Genomic DNA, 21,501 nt, shown 5'->3' on the forward strand with positions numbered 1-21,501 from the left:
TGAACATCAAATTTGGTGGCAATTAGGAATGGGAAACTCTCAATTTTGGTATGAAAATTGGACAGACGTGGGAGCTTTATATTACCCTTCTGAGGGCTACGATGAGTCTATTCAAAATGTAGCAGAATTAGTTATAGAAGAAGATGGAATGAGGAGAGACTGGCTTCTATACTACCACATGACATTGCTCAACATATTATCAACACTGTCAAACCGGCAAATGCAACAAAAGGAATGGATAAGCCTTGGTGGATATTGGATACCAAAAGGGAATTCTTGTTAAGTCAACATGGGAGTATATTAGGTTGAGAGGGCAGAAGATAGAAGCTTATAAGTATATGTGGACAAAAGGGTTGCCATTTAAGATCTTTTTTTTCTTATGGAGATATTGGAAATTTAGGATTCCTGTGGATGATGTGTTGAGAAAAATGCGCTACAATTTGGCATCCAAGTGTTAGTGTTGTTCAAACCCTTTGGAGGAGACAACTCAACACTTGCTTGCCACATCTTATGCAGCTAACAGGGCTTGGTCCTATTTTTCCGCTGTTGCAGGTTTGAACATGGAGAATCTTTCTTTAACAAGAGGTTTCTGAAGTGGTGGACAGCAGGTACAAAGAGATTAAAGTATATCTACCAGGCTGTTCCTACTATCATCATATGGGAATTGTGGAAGAGAAGGAATGCAATCAAGCATAGAGGCAAAAAGTCAGTAGGAAGGCTCATATATCAAGTATTCACAACAATTCAAAGGATGGTTATGATTAGAAATCCCTCAATTTCACAAGTGCCTAATAATTGGAGGGACATGATTCAAATGCTAGAGGAGGGAGGACATCAACTTTAAGTCACAAAAGTAGTGTGGGAATTTCCACCAGAGGGATGGCTGAGTTGTGCTACTGATGGAGCTTCAAGAGGGAACCCGGGTAGAAGTTCCTATGGGTTTTCTTTGAGAAACTCAAATGGTAATCTAGTATATACCCAAGCAGAAGATATTGGAGTCACAACTAACACTAAGGCAGAGGTTAGGGTGTAGACAATAAAATTCGCGTCGAGAAAATAATAATCAAGACAGGAAAATATCGCAACAATCGTTGTATTTGATTTCAGAATATGAGTGTTACAATCTCTATGATTCCTCTGATTCGTCTTTTCAACAATAACTTCAAGCGCTTTTGAGCTTGGTCTTGAACTTGATGGGTTTGATCTTAACTTGTACTTGAATTATGTTATATCCCGTATTTTGTACCTTGGGATAATCCGAGCTAACCATGATAAGTTAAGGACAGGACTATTCCGGGATATGAGGTAGAGACTTTTGACCTTCGATTTTGTGTTAAGGCATAAGTTGCTTATGAATTTATTGGCATGGAATATTAAGGAAAATTTGGGGTTAAAAGTTAATTTAGGAAGTTGGCATTTCATGAAATAATGGCCAAGTTGGCCGTGTGGTGTGAGTGGGGCACCGCCGTGGCTTGGCTAATTTTAATTCATCCAAGCCATGTGTGGGCCATGGGACACATGAATGACTTATATATGAGCATATTGGATGACTTATTAATCACATTCTTCATACTTTCAAACCTTAGAAAATTCAAAAAACTTGGAGAAAAATAAAGAGAGCCCCGTTCGGCCATGGAGCAGAGAATTTGAGCCTAAATCTTGATTCAAAAAAATATTTTCTTCTAGCGTTCCAACCAATTGGAAGGTCCTTATTAACGTGCTTAAAAATTGACAATCATGTTGTTGCTTCATAATTTAAACTCACGTTGACGGTATTATATTTCGTATTTTTGTATGTCGGATTATTTGCATTTGAGGTGGGACCACACATTGAGATTTTTTTGGGACATGCGACAATTTATATGAATCTCATATGTGAAGTTAAACATAACTCAAGAAGGACCCTTGACCCAAATCAAAGTGGAAGTCCTCCAAGCAAATATTTTTAAGTAACGTTTTCGGGTGATCTGACTTCAAGGGGCAGAAACGGTATTATAAGTTTGGAATTTGAAAAAATACCAAAGATAGAAGTTGTAGATAATTGAATTAGATTTCCAACCATAGGTCGTGGGCCCACAGATGATGTCGGGATAAGGAGATATGGACGTTTTAAGGCGGAAAAGGCTAGCCAAGACTCCAACCGGGTTAGGCCCATGACCCATGCCTATTTAAGTGAAATTTCAGCCCTTTCCTCTCATTTTTCAGACCAAGAACACCAGAAAATTCTGGAAAGAGAGAGAGAAGAGCCTTGGAGAGAAGAAAAAACAATTTTGACCAAAATCTGAGCCCCGAATTCCGAAGCCCATGAAGAGAGAGAAAAAGTGTTGTCTGTTGTCTTCAATTTGAGTTAAAAATCAACCAAGAGAAGAGTGATAACGTGGGGGCTGCATGCTTAAGGTATGAATACGGTTCCTTTTCATTGTTAATGAGTTTATTTAGAATTTTAACGGATTAGCACGGAGGGAATAGTCTGATAAATTCGTTTGTTGGTGTTGTGAATTATGGAAGGAGATTGGAAGAGAATTTTGGATGAAAATAAATGTATTTACCTTGTAAAATGCGAAGGCTGTTGTTATTGATGTTGTTCATATGAATTTCGACTCCTTTACGGAAATAAAATTATTAAATAGTTATATCGCAAATTTGGTTGGTTGAGAAATTTAGAAAACGGTGTGCGGGCTGTTTTATGGCATACGTCGGTATTGGAAATGATGTTAATACTATTGGTATTGTTGTTGGTGTTGTTAGTTCTTTCGAATTGAGGATTCGGGCTAGGCATATAAACGGGGAAATTTGCCCAAATTTTACGTAGACAAATGCTAACTTGGATTGAATTCCTAAGTGCCTATAGCTAATGTTTGGTATTTATTGACGTATTGTAGATCTTGGGGAGCCCGAGACTTGAGTTTGGATTAGTTTAGGAAGCGAACGAGGTATGTAAAGCTTACCCTTCCTTTCTTTTGGCATGTCTTAGTGTAAATAAGTTATGACACGATCCTCGAGGTAATTCTATTCTTATGATCCGAGCATATTTACGATCCTTATTCACCTCTTAGTATTGGTATCCTTAATGTGGTAGAAACTTGGTCCTTAAGTCTTATGTATGATTGAATTTCAAATGTTGCAAAAGAATTTTGTTCTTAAAAGGATCCTATGTCTAAAAATGTCCGTAACTTTCATAGACGGAACCGGATTGCTTTGATATGCTCAAATGATTCTATAACGTATAATGCCGTAACTTTCATAGGCGGGCTCGGATTGGTTTGATGTATGACTATGGTCCCTACGGTTCTTCGATATGCTTATGATGTTTGATATGTTTCCCGGTGGCGTCGAAAGATATTTGATATAATTATTGTCCCGACTTTCAAATGACGATTCATTTAGATTATTTCATCGAGTCTTTGAAAGTGATTTATGTGCGTGGTTTCTCGCCACTGCAACGCTCGTGCGACATGTTATTACTTCCTTCACTCGTCCGGGCCGGGGCATGTATTCGTGCGACCTCCTCCGTGCATTCACGCGTCCCTCACTAGAGGGCGGGGCACGTTATATGATATGATGATGATATGATGATATGGGGAGGCGGCCGGGATGGCATATGATGACTTCATTCACCGCGTCCCTCACTAGAGGGCGGGGCACGTTATATGTACATGATATGATGATTTTACTTACGCGTCCCTCATTAGGGCGGGAGCACGTTATATGTATATGATAACATGATGACATGATGGCATGCATATGATGATTTTATTTACCGAGTCCCTCGCCTGGTAGCTTTCGGACACGTTATATGTATACATGATGATTTTATGATAATGATATGCATGATATATGTTTTGCAAGGCAAGTCTTATGATTTTCGATTATTATATTTATTTCTGTAATTCCTATGTGGATTATGATCCGTTGTTCTACCGTACTTCGTTTTTTACATACTCGCTCAGTACATATTCCCGTGCTTGACCCCCGAATTTTCCCTCGGGGGGTCGCGTTTTGATGCCACGCGGTATATACGAGATGATTAAGATGTTCAATTTGGATTGGCGACCATTTCCTCCCGGATGTTTGCCCAGTCGAGTGTTTATATTATGTTATCATGGTTTATGTTAGAGACTTTGCAGACAGGGTCACGTGCATATAACATGTCAGCTTTGTAAACGGCTATGTAAGCCAATGTATCATCATGCATTATGTTACAGATTTGTTATCATTCGGTTTTTATTTGATTTGAAAAAGACGAAAAGTATGTTGTTCTTTGAAAAAGCTTTCATATGCGTTGTCATGATTTAAGGGCCGAATGATTATATGAGTATAACGAGAGTCAGCGGGTTCGCTCGGCCCTAAGTAAGGGTCGGGTGCCCATCATGCCCTATCGAAAATTAGGGTGTGACAAATTCAAGGGCTTTTGAGCTTGATCTTGAATCTGGTGGTCTTGATCTTAAACCTGTACTTGGATTCAAGGCTTGAAGCTTGATCTTGAATCTTCGTACGGATCTCTGAGAATTTGTAGAGAAAATGCTTGCTTGAAACTTTTAGCTTGTAAAGAAATCTCGGCGTTTGATCCACGAGCTCTCGGCTTCGTTAGAATTTCCTGTCCTTTTCGAATTGGCGAGACCCCTATTTATAGTGGTAGGATGGAGGGAGGCCTGGATAAGGACAACTCCTTTTGCCAATCAAATTTCAGTTGACATGACGATATTTGATTGGTCGGAACATGTCACTTGTACACGTGGCGCACTTTCATTGGCCCTTGATTTGACTAGGCTTGTTGTGTCATTTTTGGCACGTGGCATGATCCTATTGGATCCTTTGTTTGACTTGGCTTGCCATGTCATTTGACACGTGACACTAAACTGGGCCTCTTGGACAAGACGTCATCTTGGGCTTAACAAAATGGGCTCATTATTTATAGCCCAATTAAATGGGGTAGCCTAATGAATTTGCATATTTTTAATTAAATCCATATTTATTGGACTTAAATAATTAATCCAATTACTTTGCCCACAATTTATTTGGAATAATATATCTTGAATTTAATTTAATCCAAATTATTGTACGGGCTTGAATTTAATAAAATTTACACCACTACAAATGCCCCCTACTTCAAGTCTTGTCGAAGTGTAATCTTTTAAAGACTGGATTTGAAGTATTAATAATGGAAATTCACTTTTATTTTTTGTGCGTGTAAATTAAGGCAATTTATTGCCTAAATATCTCATCTTGTCAAAATTGTGATGACTTATAGCTTTAGACCATGTCTTTTGGCTATTATTACTTCAAGAGCTGCACTTCAAAGAAATCACTTCTTTTGCTCGTTGAACTCAACAAGCATGTGGCACTTTTGCATTTGAAGTTCATTAATTTATTTCACATGTCTTTGTATGCACAACATCTTTCAAGCGAAATGTACACTTTATCATATAACGTGGATTCTTGGGACATTCCAAACAGATCAGGAATCAAAGAGCTCCAGTAGACTTTTGTTTGAACTTGGAGAATCCAGCCGCCTAATTGATACGAAATTATTTGCCGCCTCCAACACTTTATCCCACATCGAGAACACATACTTCCAGTGCAATCTTTCACCAACTATATAAGCCCCTCTTCATGCTAATCTGGTCATTAACTGCAAGTCCCTTAAATTAATTCAACTAGGTGTTTTGACGATTAAGAACCACTGAGACGAAGGTGATTTTCTCCCTCTTTTTTTTTGCGTTTTATGTTCCTTTTTCTTCTGCAATAGTGGATTCGTTCTTGAGCCACAACAATGGAATGCCCACTTTGATGTAGTGTCCTCATCGACGGAGTGTCCCTATCGACGTAATTCCTTTATCAACGGAATGCCCACTTTGACGAAGTGTCCATACTGAAGGAGTGTCCTTATCGATGGAATATTCATATTAACAGACTGCCCATATAGATGGAATGTCCGCACTGACGAAGCAACCTTATATGTGGAGTGTCCTTATCGACGGAATGCCCACTTTGACTGAATGTCCTTATCAATGGAATATCAAAGGACGATGCAATGACCATATTGACGGAGTGTTCTTATCGACAGAGTGTCTTACCATTGGAATACCCCTATTGGCGGATATCCAAGAACAAATCCACGACGCTAAATGTCCATATCGATGGAATATCAAAGGATAAATCCACGATGCCAACTGTCCATATCGACGGACCATCAAAGAATAAATACACGACACCAGATGTCCATATCGACGGACTATCAAAGGACAAATGCACGACGCTGGATGTCCATATTGACGGAATATCAAAGGATAAATCCACGACGCCAAATGTCTATATCGACGGACTATAAAAGGATAAATACATAATGCTAGATGTCCATATCGACGGACTATCAAAGGATAAATGCAGGACGCCAGATGTCCATATTAACGGAATATCAAAGGATCAATCCACGACGCCAAATGTCCATATCGACGGACTATCAAAGGATAAATACATGATGCCAGATGTCCATACCAACGGATTATCAAAAGACAAATCCACAAAAAAATCAGCTTAGGTTGCGAGAGATTAGCATTGGCTCTGATACCTTGAGACTGACAAGTAGAGTTCATTTTAATGATGTATCCATGAAACAATCAGCTTAGGGTGAGATAGATTAACATCGCCTCCGACACCTTAGGACTGACAAGTTTGGCTCCTTTTATTGATGAATCTGCAAAAAGGCCAGCTTAAGGTGCAATGGGATACAAATTGTCCACCTTAAGACTGGAAATTCAGAAGGCCTCAGCTTGAAGACTATACTTGGCAAACTTTGGATACTTCAACTTGCCACGCGGTGGACTTGAAACTCCAACTTGAAGACTCGACGAATTTGAAGGCTTCAATGTGCAGAAATGGTGGATTTAAAATTTCAACTTGAAGACTGGCGGATTTGAAGACTTCAACTTGCAGACATGGTGGATTTGAAACTTCAATTTGAAGACTTGTTGTATTAAGACTTCAACTTGCAAACATGGTGGATTTAAAACTTTAACTTGAAGTCTAGCGGATTGGAAGACTTCAACTTGCAGATGTAGTGGCTTTGGACTTCAACTTGAAGAGTTAACGTATTTAACACCTTCAACTTGAAACCGATAGAATTGCATATCTCAACCTGTTGATTTGACCACTTGCTAAGAGATTATAGTTATCCCATTGGAGAAACCCATTTGCCATGGAGATTTGCCGTCTTCAACTTGCAGACATGGTGGATTTAAAACTTCAACTTGAAGTCTGGCGGAATGGAAAACTTCAACTTGCAGATGTTGTGGCTTTGGACTTCAACTTCATGAGTTGGATTTGATGCGTTCAACTTGAAACCGACGGATTTTCAGAGCTCAACTTGTTGATTTGACCACTTGCTAAGAGGTTACAGTCATCCCATTGGAGAAACCCATTTTCCATGGAGATTTGCCCCATTCGGACCATCGTTATTTAGTGAAATTCCAAATTTCAATAAAAGGATGTCTGTATGCACGATCTGCATGTGCCTTGTCAGACAGATTTGATTCCATCATACTTCACTCAAACAACAGATAGAGTGATGTATTTTGTTTAACTCATAAGACTGAGCTTAGAATGAAACTCTAAGTGGACTACGTACCTCAATGAATAGGATCAAGTCATTCCGTAGTTCAGAAAAATGAGTTTTTTTGTTGTTGTCATTTTGCCTAAGTCGCCTCTTGCGAGGTTTTTAACTTAGCGAACTTTTTTTTTTTGTGTCCTAACTTTTGCCTAGGTTGCCTCTCAGGAGATTTTCAACCTAGCAAACATATTTTTTTTTGGGGCCGTGCACAGTTTATCCTCTTGCGGGCTAGGAGTGACATGCAGTTTATGCTCGTATGTCAAGGAGTGTCATCTTGCTTCAAGGATAGTAATTCTTTAAGAACTTTGCATTAATAGGACAGATCCTCATGCCATCCACATCTACAAGCTTGTAAGCGCCACTTGAATATGCCTGTTGAACGACATATGGTTCGTCCCATTTTGAGGTGAATATGCTTCTTGAACGACATATGGTCCATCACATTTTGAGGTGAATTTTCCCCTAGACTTATGGGAAACTATAATGGGTCTTTTTACTGTAAGGACTTGATCTCCAACTTGGAAAGACCTCAAGCACACCTTTTTGTTGAAGACACGAGATAGACAGGCTTGATAACATTCAAGATTTTGTTGAGCCTCTAGCCTTTTCTCATCAAGTGATTCTAACTCTCAAGACGCAATCAAGCATTTTCCTTTTTGGTGAGCCCTTCTTGAATAGTAAGCCGTAAAGAAGGTATTTGGCGCTCAGGTGGTAGGACCGCTTCAACTTTATAAGCAAGCGAGTATGGGGTTGCTTGCATTGGTGTGTGGTAAGTCATCCTATATGCCCACAAAGCTTCTTCCATTCGTTCATGCCAATCTCGTTTGGACTTGGAGACAACCTTCTTCAATAAGTTACACGGAGTCTTATTGAACGCTTCAGCTAGACCGTTGGCGGCAACATAATACATAGAAGATTTACGCTGCTTAAAGCCGAAGAGATCACAAATCTTGTTCATCAATTTATTATCAAGTGGCTTGCCATTATCCGTTATTATGTAACGAAGAATGTCAAAGCGGTAGATGATATTTACTCGGATGAAGTTCGCAACATTCTCCTTCTTCATTTCTTTAAGAGCGACAGCTTCGGCCCTTTTTGAGAAGTAATCGGTTGCAACCAAGATGTACAAGTGTCCATCAGAAAATTTTGGTAACGGACTAACGATATCCAACCCCCAAGCGTCAAATGGCTAAGATGCGATGGTCGAGTGTAATGCTTTGGGCAGCTGATGTATAAAATTTGCATGAAACTGATAAGCCTTGCATCTTCGAGCATAGTCCAAGAAATATTTCACCATCGTTGGCCAATAATATCCCATCCTTTTTATGTGGAAGTACAGCTTTGGTACAGATTGATGTGATCGACATACTCCTGGATGTGCTTCTTGCAAAGCTTGGACTGCTTCATCCTCCCCCAAAAATCGCAAGAGTACTCCCTCGAAAGATCTTCTATATAAGGTATCCTTGTAGTAAAGGAATCGAGGTGTACGACGATAAATCTCAGTTCTTGTTCTTGGGTCTTTTGGCAGTATCCTATAACTCAAGTAGTCAATGATGGGTTGTCGCCAGTCTTCCTTCTGACTTCGAGAATGCCTACGAGATGCTCAAGCTCATTTTTCGCCCCTTCATCCTCATTTGGTGGAGGTACTACCCATTTTTGGCAGATAGTCACTTGATTTTGATCTGGTAGAGTTAGCGTTGAAGCTAGAGTAGCTAAAGCATCAGCTTTCTTATTTTCCTTCCTTGGAACGTGCTGAAGAGTCACATCACCAAGCCATCCTATCAACTTCTGAGCATAACCATGATAGGAGAGTAATTCGGGCTTCCTGACTTCATAGCTTCCCAGGAGTTGATTGATCACCAACTGAGAGTCACCAAATACTTGTAACTGCAACTGCTTCATGTTGACTGTCATTTCAAGTCCAAGTATTAGTGCTTGATATTCAGCGACATTGTTGGAGCAACATTGTATCAAAGTAAAGGAGTATGGTAGAACTTCTCCTTGCGGAGTAACAAACACCACACCAGCAACAGCTCCATCACGTTGTGAACAGTGGCGGAGCCAGGAATTTTATTAAGGGGTGTCAAAATATAAAGAAGTAAACACGCGAAAAAGCCAACAAAATAAATTATGTTAATGAAAGCAGAATGTAATTGCATTATCGCAACTGTACTCGACGAGGTTTCATCTCTTGAAATGTTTTTACAATAGCATCATTAGAAATATTAATAAATACATCTTTTTCTACATAAGGAACTAAGCAGCCGCTCAAAAGTCCGTCATTCATCCGATTCCGCAGGTCATTCTTAATAAACTTCATTGCCGAAAAAGCTCTTTCAACGGATGCAGTAGCAACTGGTAGAAGCAAAGAAAATTTCACTAAGCGGAATACAAGAGGAAAGTTTAAGTGCTTCTTCGTTTGAACTAGTTTTCTTGAGAGATCACAAAGTCCATTCAGATTGGCGAACCTTTCATCAATATCACGGACATCAATAATGTATGTCGCAAGTTGGTTCTCAAGAGCACCCCTACTAAATTCATCAAAATCATCAGGATATAATTCAGCCATTCTCATTATCTTCTTGATGTTAAAACTAGAAAATGAGTCAACTGGATTCAAACAAGCAACTCCATGAAGCAAATCAGTAGTCACCTCGTTAAAACGATCATTGAGTTCTTGAAGTTGCCAATCAATAATTTTATAGAACACATCATAACGATAATGATGTAAGACCGTATGATCAGCAGGTTTACGCCGTGATCTTCCAGAGTTAACATAAGGCTCATCAAAATTAGGTATCAAAATGTTATACTTGATACAAAATGTCGATACCTTATCAATAAGCTCATCCCAGGCATCCTCCTTCAACGATTGCAACCTTCTCTTTGCTACTTCAACGAGCAGCATAGCATTTGCAATATCCGTTCTTTCTTTTGTAATGATTTATTAAGCTCATCTTGTGATTCCTAAGATATCTCTCATCAAATGCAACATAAAAGCAATCTTAAATGTTTGACAAGCTTCAAGATATCCTGTTGCCTTAGCACTTTCATCTGGAGAATATGCATCAACAACAAGTGCATCAAGAACATCAATAATAGAACAAAACATAAGAATAAAATTACAAAAAGATTTGTAGTGAGATCCCCAACGAGTATCACCAGCTCTTATAAGACCAAGTTCTTGATGCAAGCCTCTACCTGTTGTAAGTTCACCCATATCTAATGCCTCTTGAATTCTTTCTTTTTGAGATTCTCGAAATTCATCCATACGCTTAAAAGAAGCTCCCAACACATTCAAAACATTTGAAACTAATAATACAAGTTCCCCCACATGAATACATTTTTTAGAAACCGCAACAAGAGTTAGTTGAAGTTGATGAGCAAAACAATGAATAGAATGTGCTGAGAAACTTTCTTGCCTAATCAACTTTTTAAGGCCTTTTATCTCACCTTGCATATTGCTTGCCCCATCGTAACATTGCCCGCGCACATAAGATAGACTCAATGAATGTTGAGAAAGTAAATTGACAATTGCACTCTTTAGAGATAAAGCACTAGTATCTTGAACATGTACAATATCAATCAATCGCTCCATCACATATCCCTTTCGATCAATATATCGTAAAACAACAACCATTTGTTCCTTACGTGACACATCAAAAGATTCATCAACTAATAAGGCAAAATAGTCACCATTTAATTCCTCAATGATAGCTTTGATGGTCTCTATCTTACATGCAGTCACAATATCTTTTTGAATCATTGGAGAGGTCATTCGGTCATTCTGAGGAGCATGTTCCAATACATAATCATGAATTTTATCACAGTGTTTCGCATACCATGAGAGAATTTCAAGAAAATTACCCCTATTAAGTGATGATTTAGACTCATCATGACCCCGAAATGCAAATCCTTGATTCACAAGAAGTCTTACTACATCAATTGAAGCAGTTAAGCGAAGCCAGTACTCATGCTTAAATTGATCAGATTGCCCCCTCCCAAATGCAGATATAATAGACTGTTGTTGTCGACTTAGATCTTCACATCTTTTTTTTGCTTGGTTATGAATGCTATTTGACTTACCAACGTGTATCCACAAACTTTTCTTTTTATTCCAACTCTTAAACCCAATGGTCGAAAATACATCACCTCCACCTTGATGAATGTTACTATCTTTAAATAAATAACAATACAAACAATATGCTGCATCGTTACTTACGCTATACTCCAACCAATCAGGATATTCCTGAAACCATTTAGGATTAAAACGGCGCATATCTCCATAAAAATCTGTTGGAGGAAAGATATGATTCTCAGGTTGACAAGGACCTTGTCGAATGTATGCTCTCCTAATTACATCACGATCGTTTGGATGATAGTCCAAGATTTGAGTTCTTTTCGCCGGATCATACTCTAAAGAATCTAAATCAATTTCTTGTCTTTGAGACGAATGCAATGGTACTTCCGATTGATTGGCATTCTCTAAATCAGTTTCTTGTCTTTGAGAAGAATGCAATGGTACTTCCGATTGATTGACATTTTCTTCCCGATTAGGTTGATTATGAGAGGCCAAATTTGATTTTGGTACTTTGGAAAAATACTTCTTCAGCGAGTTTTGAGACTGAATTATAGAATAAAAATTAGTTAGAAGTAGAAAAGTAGCAATATAGCAATAATCAGCTAAAACAGCCACACCCTTCAGGCTTCATCACTCAAAAGGTAATATCAAATAACACCACAATACTTTCAGAGAAATAAACCAAACAAAATAGGATATTGCACAAGATTGAATAAAACCACAATGCCGATTAACACCTATGGCACAAATCAAATGCGTTCAAATCAAAATAAACTGACGACAAAACTAGTCAATGCTGGGCCTATAAATTTGGATGGCAATTGGCAAGAAAATCCAAATCTAAACCAAACAAGAGTAAGAAACTAAGATTGAATGAATGTTTTTTTTTTTGGGTTTCAGATTAAACAAAAGGTAAACGGAAATCCACTTTGTAGTACACTAGTACAGCACATTAAATTAAGCTTTTTTAACCCATTACAACATCACTCACCATGGAAATTAATTAGTGCAAAACAAAAATAACATCAAAAAGAAAAGGAAAATTTGAAGAGAGGAGAAAGAAAAAGACAACAAGAAATAAAGGATGAAGACTAACTTACCGTTGCCATGACGATGACGAGTGATTGACGGAACAGAGGTATAAGCACGAGCAGAAATTGGGGATTTGTTTAATCCCTAATTCAATCCACGTTTCTTTTCTAGAACTAGGGATTTGTTTAATCCCTTACTGACTCTTAGTAGTCACGTTTTTTATTTTAAAAATATAGTCTACGTCGTCGTTTCAACTCAGTTTTTTTTTTTTTTTTTTTTTTTTTTTTTTTTAAAACGCCAATGACTGAAGTCAAAAAAAAAAAAGCATGTCGCAAACTGGGATCGAACACGCAACCTTGTTAGCCTGAACCTTTGACACCCCTTAACCACTCGGCTAAGCCCTCAACGTATTACAAGAGGTGTCAATAGTAGTACATATATGTATAAAACCAGAATTTCACATACCTATACAACGTAATTTTCCAGCGAAGGGGTGTCGCTTGACACCCCTCGGGACCAGGTAGCTCCGTCCCTGGTTGTGAAGCACCATCAAAGTACATTTTCCACGAAGGTTGAATTTCAACGACCATTGCATCTTTATCAGGAAGTTCATCGGTTAGCTCCCAATCATCAGGTATCGGGTGATCCGCCAAGAAGTCCACTAATTCTTGTCCTTTTACAGCCTTTTGAAGGATGTATATGATCTCAAATTGTTGAAACTAGAGGTACCACCTTGCTAGTCGATCACTGAGGAGTGGTTTTGACATCATAAACTTAATGCGATTTGCCCTGGAAATAAGATGAACACTATGAGCTTGAAAGTAGTGCTTCAACTTTTGAATCGAGAAGACTAAAGCCAAACACAACTTTTCAATTAGCGTGTAATTTAGCTCATTTGGTGTCATCATTCTGCTCAAGTAGTAAAGAGAATTTTCTTTCCCTTCACTATTCTCTTAGGCCAACAACGCTCCAACCGACCTTTCTTGTCTTTGAAATGTATAGTATCAATGGTTTTCAGTGTACAGGGGCTACTAGAACTGGAGGCTTCATCAAATGTGACTTGATATTCTCGAAGGCATTAGTACGTGCTTCGTCCCACTTGAAAGGGGCGCTGTTCTTCATGAGACGACTGAATGGTTGGCACCTTCCAGCTAAATTTGAAATGAATCTCCTAATGTAAGCTAGTTTCCCTTGCATACTTTTTAACTCATGAATATTTCGGGGCTCGGGCATTTTCAAAATCGCATCAACTTTGGCTTGATCAATTTCAATTCCTCGATGTTGAACAATGAAACCAAGGAATTTTCCAGAAGTAACTCCAAAGGCACATTTCAATTGATTCATTCGAAGTCGATATCTCCGAAGTCACTCGAACACCATTCTCAAGTCTTGCAAGTGGTCGCTCCTCTTTCTTGATTTTACCACCAAGTCATCCACATAGCATTCAACATTTTTATGGAGAAAATCATCAAAGATATTCTGCATAGCCCTTTGATATGTGGCAACAGCATTTTTCAAACTAAAAGGCATCACTTTGTAACAATAAATACCCTTGGGTGTATGAAATGCAGTAAGCTCTTTATCTTTTGGTGCCATGCGAATTTAGTTATAGCTGGATAAACCATCCATGAAAGACATCGCCTTGTAACCAGTGGTAGGATCAATCATCAATTTTGGGATGGGAAGCGGAAAATCATCTTTAGGGCATGCGTTGTTAAGATCCCTGAAGTCAATATAAACTCGAATTTGGCTAGTCTTCTTTTTCATGGGAACTATACTCGAAATCCATGTCAGATATTTAACTTCACTAATAAAGCCAGCTTCAATGAGTTTGTTGACTTCATTTTCGATCGAAGGAACCAAATCGTCCGAAATGCCTTTGGGCCCGCTTTTTAACAGACAGCACCATTCTTGACCACCGATGATGGACTGCTACTTTGGGATCTAATCCGTGCATCTCTTTATAACTCCAAGCAAAAACATCCCTATATTCTTTGAGTATTTCCATGTAAGTGTCTTCTTCATCACCTGTTAGAAAAGCACTTAGGTAGGTGGGCCTTGGGTCTTCATCAGTACCAAGATTAACTTCTTTCAAGGAGTCTACTATGGTCTTCACCCCTCTCGAGGATCACCATCATTGAAAGATATGTGGTAATACGAGGAGATGTCCTCCAACTTCTCGGCAACCTCCATCTGAAATGAACTATCTTGATCACTTTGTGTAGTAATATGATATGAAGAACATACACTTTCCTCATTTTCGTCACGCTCCTTGGTATAAACCACAGTGTGACTTTTCTTTTAGTACCTCCCCACATGAAACCACAAGGTTTGTTTGTCATCTCATTCTAAAAGGAATCAAACTTTGTATATCCTTCTGGGTTCTGGGCAAAGCTAGCGTTTTCACGCTTTGATAATCTCTGTGGAACTTGTTCTTCCTTTTCTTCTTCAGCTTCAACGGCCCTAATCTCTCAAATACAGAAGCTTTTATGGCCTACTTTCCAAGACGATCAAACACTGAAGGCCTTTTGTTGGAAGCAACAAACTCATCTTCCATAGTGATGTAGTTGGTACTTGCCCTTCTTATGGATATGCGAACTGGCAGAGGTTGTTTGTATCCCAAACCTTCACGTGATTGCATTATGCTAGCTCCTGATAGAAGTTTTCCTAACTTTGATGGCTCGTTGGGGTTGTACCCAACCTTGACAAATAACTTGCAAGCATTTGGATCAAAGCCTTCATTTGTACATTTTGTAGGGAGTGCCATATTTTTGGTAGATTCTAAGCCACGAAGTCTCCAAGTAGCTTTGAGGACAAATTTATCGTATCAATTCGTCTGATAGGAAGAGTTATCCCCCCTAGCATATTTTCTTGAGCTTCAGATGGTTGACCTTCCTCTTTTTTCAACTTTGGAACATTGCAGAGCACAGAAGTTGTCTTCTTCTTCTTCTTCTTCTTCTTCTTCTTCTTCTTCTTCTTCTTCTTCTTCTTCTTCTTCTTCTTCTTCTTCTTCTTCTTCAAAGACACGATGTTCCCTTTATTAGGACTGGAGTGCGGCACCTCAGCACCAACTTCAACTTTTTCAATAGTCTCATCAGCTCTTTCAGTTGCAATTTTATCACTCTTGGTCGTTGCGATGTCATCAACTTTTACTTCTCTCACAATGTAGTTCTTCAAATAGAACTTCGTATCGACGAAGTGTGACTCAGCTTCAGTAAATGGCTTATCATCAGCAACTATCTTCTTTTTGACACTACCTTCGAGATACTTCAAACATTGATAGTAGCAGGATGGGACAGCTTTATTCTCGTGTATCCATGGTCTGCCAAGCAACATATTGTACGAAGTCTTTGCGTTGATGACATTCATCCATGCACTTGTTCACAAATCTTCGATGGTGATATCTAATTTGATAGCACCTATGGCTCGTTGCCCCCCTTGATTGAATCCTTGTATCATCAAGCGGCTTTCAAAAAGTTCATCAGTTGTGATATCAAGTTCTTTCATTGTGCGAATAGGAAGAATGTTAACTTAAGATCCATCATCTATTAATATTCTGTTTATCCTCTTCTCGAGGGCATAACCCAACATCTACAAAGGATGATTGTGTAGTGTTTCACCAAGTAGAAGATCGTCATCCGTGAATGTGATTCTTGTATCACATGTGTGGACCTCTTGGAAACAAGATTCAACAGGCTTTTTAGATGATGATAGAGACATCGTTGATAGGGTTTCATCCTTTGCTTCTTCTTTATTAGTATTGAAGTACGATGCCTCAATGTTGTCTCGAGTAGTCTTATTGTGGAACCAAATCGGTAGGAATTCCTCCAAAGTCATGGGACGTCGTGGTTGCTGGTGGTAGTTCACCTCCACTTTTGCTTTCTTCGGATGCTCAATTGATTCTTGCTTCCTTGGTCTTCTAACCATCCTCTTCCTATGTCACGACCCGACTAGGGGCCATGACGGGTACTCGGAGTTCTACCAAGCACCGCTCATTACGCTGGTCATCACACTCATCCTGGACACATATAATCTCCAAGGCAATACATAAATATACATAAGCCCTCACGGTTGCAAAAATGATACACAAGAATATACACTGATGCATCCATAAGACAACAACTACCCACGCATCCCTATCTACGAGCCTCTACTAGAGTACTGAGACATAAGGACGGGACAGGACCCCGTCATACCCCAAATATATACACAAAAGAATATGACCATAAGTAGCACCTCCGGAGTAGCGGAGTGCTCCTGTGAATCCGCTGATAAGCTACTGTGTCTGCACCGTCTCCCTGTCTACCTGTGGACATGAACATAGCGTCCAAAAAGAAAAGACGTCAGTACGAAAAATGTACTGAGTATGCAAGGCATGAATAATACTAGCATAATAAAGAAATAATGAAAACATAAGGCGAAGATATAACCTGTACATCAATTGCCTCTTACGGCGAATACTATGCATGCTTAACTTTTAAAAGAGACCACATGTTATGCATATCAAATATATCATCATCGTTAACCCGCGTCCGGGTAACTATCACACGCCGCCCACTAGTGGTGTCATGTCCGGCCAACTGGCACGGTGTTATCATAAGCCGCCCGCCTTAGCGGTGTCATGCCCGGCCATCTAGGCTCGGTGTAATCATAATCCGCCCGCCTTCGCGATGTCATGCCCGACCATCTAGGCATGGTGTAATCTCATCAGTACATACTTATCATGAGGTATGCATTAAAATCAATTAAATGCTACAACTCTATCGGGGTGACGTAAGGTCGAGAACCCCCGATTCCATTATGGAGTAGTCATGATCATCATGTCTCACCTTGAAGGAACTAGCATTATAAGGTGAGTCTAGCAATAATGAATAACATCAAGGAATCATATAAGGATCATTAACTTCATAAGAATATCATATCGTGAGCTTTGGCATCTCTAGACTTAGACTTATCATCATCATTGTCATATTCACAGCGCATCTCTTATCTTTATTTCATGGGAAGCTCTTAATAATCATAGACTCATAGTTTCCAAAATATGAGAAAATCATGAAAAGTTAAAGGAAGACATATTATAGGAGTCATGCCTTAGAAAAAGAAGGGACTAGCCTCACATACCTTTACGTCTCTCTAACTTTATCAATTAAACGCTTCCCTCCAATGTTCACGATTCTACATTCAAGAGAATTCGTACTAAGATTAGATAATTGGAAACATACTTAAGCTTAAGCTAATAAAAATTGGGCAGCACTTCCTTTATTTCTACAACTTCCTCCAAATGCTATAACAACTCCCAACATCAATAACAACATTCATAATATTATGATCAATAACTTTGTCAAGTTCGGCATTATCCAATTCTCACAATTTCCTACCAAAATGATTAATGACCATAGCTATGGCATAACATTGTATTCGTTCTCATATAATACCTCTTTAACATCATTTGTATCATTTACAACAAGATTTCACTCATAACATCTCAAGAATCATGATTCATGTCAAACTACTATTCAAGAATACCACTATTCTTATATTTGTAACCCATTTTCTACTTTCTTCCATAATCCAAGTCTTTCAACCATTCAGTATTCTTAATAGCAATGAACACAAAACTCACATTTGATTGTGAAGGAATGTGTTTTGGTTGGAAATGCTTCACTTGGAGAAAACCCTAGCTCCACTTCTAAAGAAATTTCTAGCTCCCATCAACCCTCATTAGCATTCTTGCACTTGATTCTACTATTTTTGGTATTTGATCTTTGGTTTCCCTTGAATTTATGTTAGTGAAATGTGTGGAACGTTCTAGAGGTCTTGAGAGAAGTGGAGAAGTTGGAAAAATGAGAAATTAGAAGTGGGAACTTATATTTATAGTTAGAAAAATACTCAGCCCGACGGGAGTTATACGAACCGTTATACGGTCCGTATAAGTGATCGTATTTCACCATTAGGGAGATCCCTTTTTCTGTAAGGTTGTACAGACCCCGTATACGGACCGTATAAGTGGTCGTATAACCCCATTTTTCTGAAGTTAATCTCGTCGTTTTGTTTGATCTCCAATCCTTATGGAATCTTCTTAGCACTTGTTTAACACTTCATTAACAATCTAAGGAGTGTTATAACTTTTCTTTCAGACATTATTAAATCAACATTAGCTCGGTACTTGCAAACCCCTTCCAAAACACGACTTATACTTTACATTCTTCAACGAACTTTCTTCTCTTGCCTCGCATGTCTTTGGAATCTTCATTAGAATCGTTAAGTACCCCTTATTCCCCTTCTTACTTGTAGGGACATCATATACATCTTACCCTGTGGTAGTCTATTTACCGTGCAATGACATGAAATTTTCCGAGGTGTAACACTCTTCCCCCCTTTAAAAACATTCGTCCTTAAATGTTAAGTTCTCGGGAATTGTACAAAAATTTCGCCAGAGTTTCCTCTGTAATATGGCGCTACCATCCTGTCACAACAGCCCACAATAACAATGCCTCACAGGGCTACAATACAATGGCAAGAAAATATGGCCACACAGGACTAAAAGCGTTAAAAAGAAAGCAATTCATACCTCATAATACCGATGTCTTATCTTGAAACAAGTGTGGGTACTTGGACATCATGTTTCCTTCCACTTCCCAAGTCATTTCCTCTCGATTATTGTTTCGTCACAAGACCTTAACTGAGGCTACCTCTTTATTTCTAAGTTTCCGTACTTGCCTATCTAGTATAGCAATAGGTACCTCTTTATAAGCCAATCTTTCCGTAACTTGAACATCATCTACAGGCACGATCCTAGTGGGATCTCCGACACACTTATGGAGCATTGATACATGGAAAACTGGATGGATTGATTCAAGTTCTGGGGGTAAGTCCAGTTCATAAGCTACTTGGCCTATCTTATGGACAATCTTATAAGGTCCAATGTATCGAGGACTTAATTTTCCCTTCTTACCAAATCTCATCACGCCTTTCATTGGTGATACCTTTAAGAATACCCAATCATCAACTTGGAATTCTAAGTCTCGCCGACGGTTGTCCGTATAAGATTTCTGGCGACTTTAGGCTATCGATAATCGATCTAGGATAACCTTGATCTTTTCCACTGCTTGTTGAATCAACTCTGACCTATTAGTTGTATCTCTCCTACTTCAAACCACCCAATTGGGGATCTACACTTTCTTCCATATAGAGCTTCATACGGGGCCATCTGAATACTAGAATGATAGCTATTGTTGTATGCAAACTCAATAAGAGGTAAGTGGTCATCCCAACTTCCACCGAAATCTAGCACACATGACCGTAACATATCTTCCAAGGTCTGAATAGTGTGTTCGGCTTGCCCATCAGTTTGTGGATGAAATGCTATGCTAAGCCTTACCTGAGTACCCAAACCTTCTTGGAAAGACTTTTAGAATTTAGCTGTAAATTGTGCTCCTCTATCTGTGATAGTAGATATCGGGACACCATGAAGTCACACTATCTCCTTAAGATACAACCTTGCATAATCTTCTGCCGAATATGTGGTTTTGACTGGAAGAAAATGAGCTGATTTCATGAGTCTGTCCACGATCACCCATATGGAGTCATACTTGCATCGGGAGCGAGGCAAACCTACAATGAAATCCATGTTGATTACTTCCCATTTCTAGGCTGGAATTTCCATGGCTTGTAACAATCCTCCTGGCTTTTGATGCTCAATTTTCACTTGTTGACAATTTGGACATTGAGATACAAATTCTGCTATGTCTTTCTTCATTCCATCCCACCAATACATTAACTTGAGATCGTGATACATTTTTGTCGCTCCTGGGTGAATAGAATACCGAGAGAAATGAGCTTCTTCTAGAATCTGACGACGTAGTCCTGCAACATTTGGAACACATAGCCTGCCTCGGTACCTAAGAACTCCATCTGTAGAAACCTCAAATGGCGACTTCTCTTTCTCAGGAAATGTATCCCTATAGTGATTCAACTGGGAATATTCATATTAGCGGTCTCGCACCTCCATATCTAAGGACTAAACAGTTGGGTTGTGAATACCAATTCTCGCATTGCCTGAACAAATTAGACGAACTCCGAGGCTAGCTAGCTGGTGAAGCTCACAGATTAATTCCTTCTTCTCCGGAGGGACCTTACTTAGACTACCCATTGATTTACGGCTAAGTGCATCAGCTATTAAGTTCACCTTTCCGAGATGGTATAAAATACTCACACCATAATCCTGTAATAATTCTAACCATCACCTCTGCCGCAGATTTAACTCCTTCTGCTTGAAAATATATTGGAGACTCTTGTGATCCGTATAAATATCAACATGTACACCATACAAATAATGTCTCCACATCTTTAGTGCATGAATAACCGCAGCCAATTCGAGATCATGAGTTGGATAGTTCTTTTCATGTTTCCGCAACTGCCGGGAAGCATAGGCAATGACTTTACCATGCTGCATCAACACACAGCCTAACCCAACACCAGAGGCATCACAATACACAACATAACCATCTGGCCCTTCTGGGAGTGTCAGGACTGGGGCTGAAGTTAATTTATCCTTCAATTCCTAGAAACTACGTTCATAAGCATCGGTCCACTGGAATTTTGCCGATTTCTATGTTAGCTTCATTAATGGTGCCGAGATGGAAGAAAATCCTTCCACAAATCTTCTATAGTAACCTGCCAATCCCAAAAAGCTACGGACTTCTGTAGGCGTTGTGGGCCTTGGCCAAGTCTTAACAGCCTCAATCTTTTGAAGTATCAACTCGAATGCCGTCACCGA

At 39.1% G+C, this 21,501-nt stretch overlaps 3 protein-coding genes across 3 annotated transcripts; all 3 read right to left on the reverse strand.

Moving 5' to 3' along the window:
• Positions 1–8,249: 8,249 nt before the first annotated feature.
• LOC132031542 (uncharacterized) lies at positions 8,250–8,675 on the reverse strand. Its single transcript, XM_059421532.1, has one exon. It carries the CDS (start codon positions 8,673–8,675, stop codon positions 8,250–8,252), a length of 426 nt encoding a protein of 141 aa, XP_059277515.1.
• A 1,092-nt stretch (positions 8,676–9,767) lies between these two features.
• Positions 9,768–10,517, reverse strand: LOC132031543 (uncharacterized). The gene has a single exon (XM_059421533.1). It carries the CDS (start codon positions 10,515–10,517, stop codon positions 9,768–9,770), a length of 750 nt encoding a protein of 249 aa, XP_059277516.1.
• Positions 10,518–10,562: 45 nt separating this feature from the next.
• On the reverse strand, positions 10,563–12,901 carry LOC132029545 (uncharacterized). Its single transcript, XM_059418799.1, has 2 exons — positions 12,791–12,901; positions 10,563–12,233 (listed from the first exon to the last, which is right to left on the reverse strand). The coding sequence occupies exons 1-2, from the start codon at positions 12,797–12,799 to the stop codon at positions 10,563–10,565; spliced, it is 1,680 nt and encodes a 559-aa protein (XP_059274782.1). The 5' UTR covers positions 12,800–12,901.
• Between the last annotated feature and the right edge of the window lie 8,600 nt (positions 12,902–21,501).

Source organism: Lycium ferocissimum, chromosome 9 (assembly GCF_029784015.1).
Source record: "Lycium ferocissimum isolate CSIRO_LF1 chromosome 9, AGI_CSIRO_Lferr_CH_V1, whole genome shotgun sequence".
NCBI lineage: Eukaryota > Viridiplantae > Streptophyta > Magnoliopsida > Solanales > Solanaceae > Lycium > Lycium ferocissimum.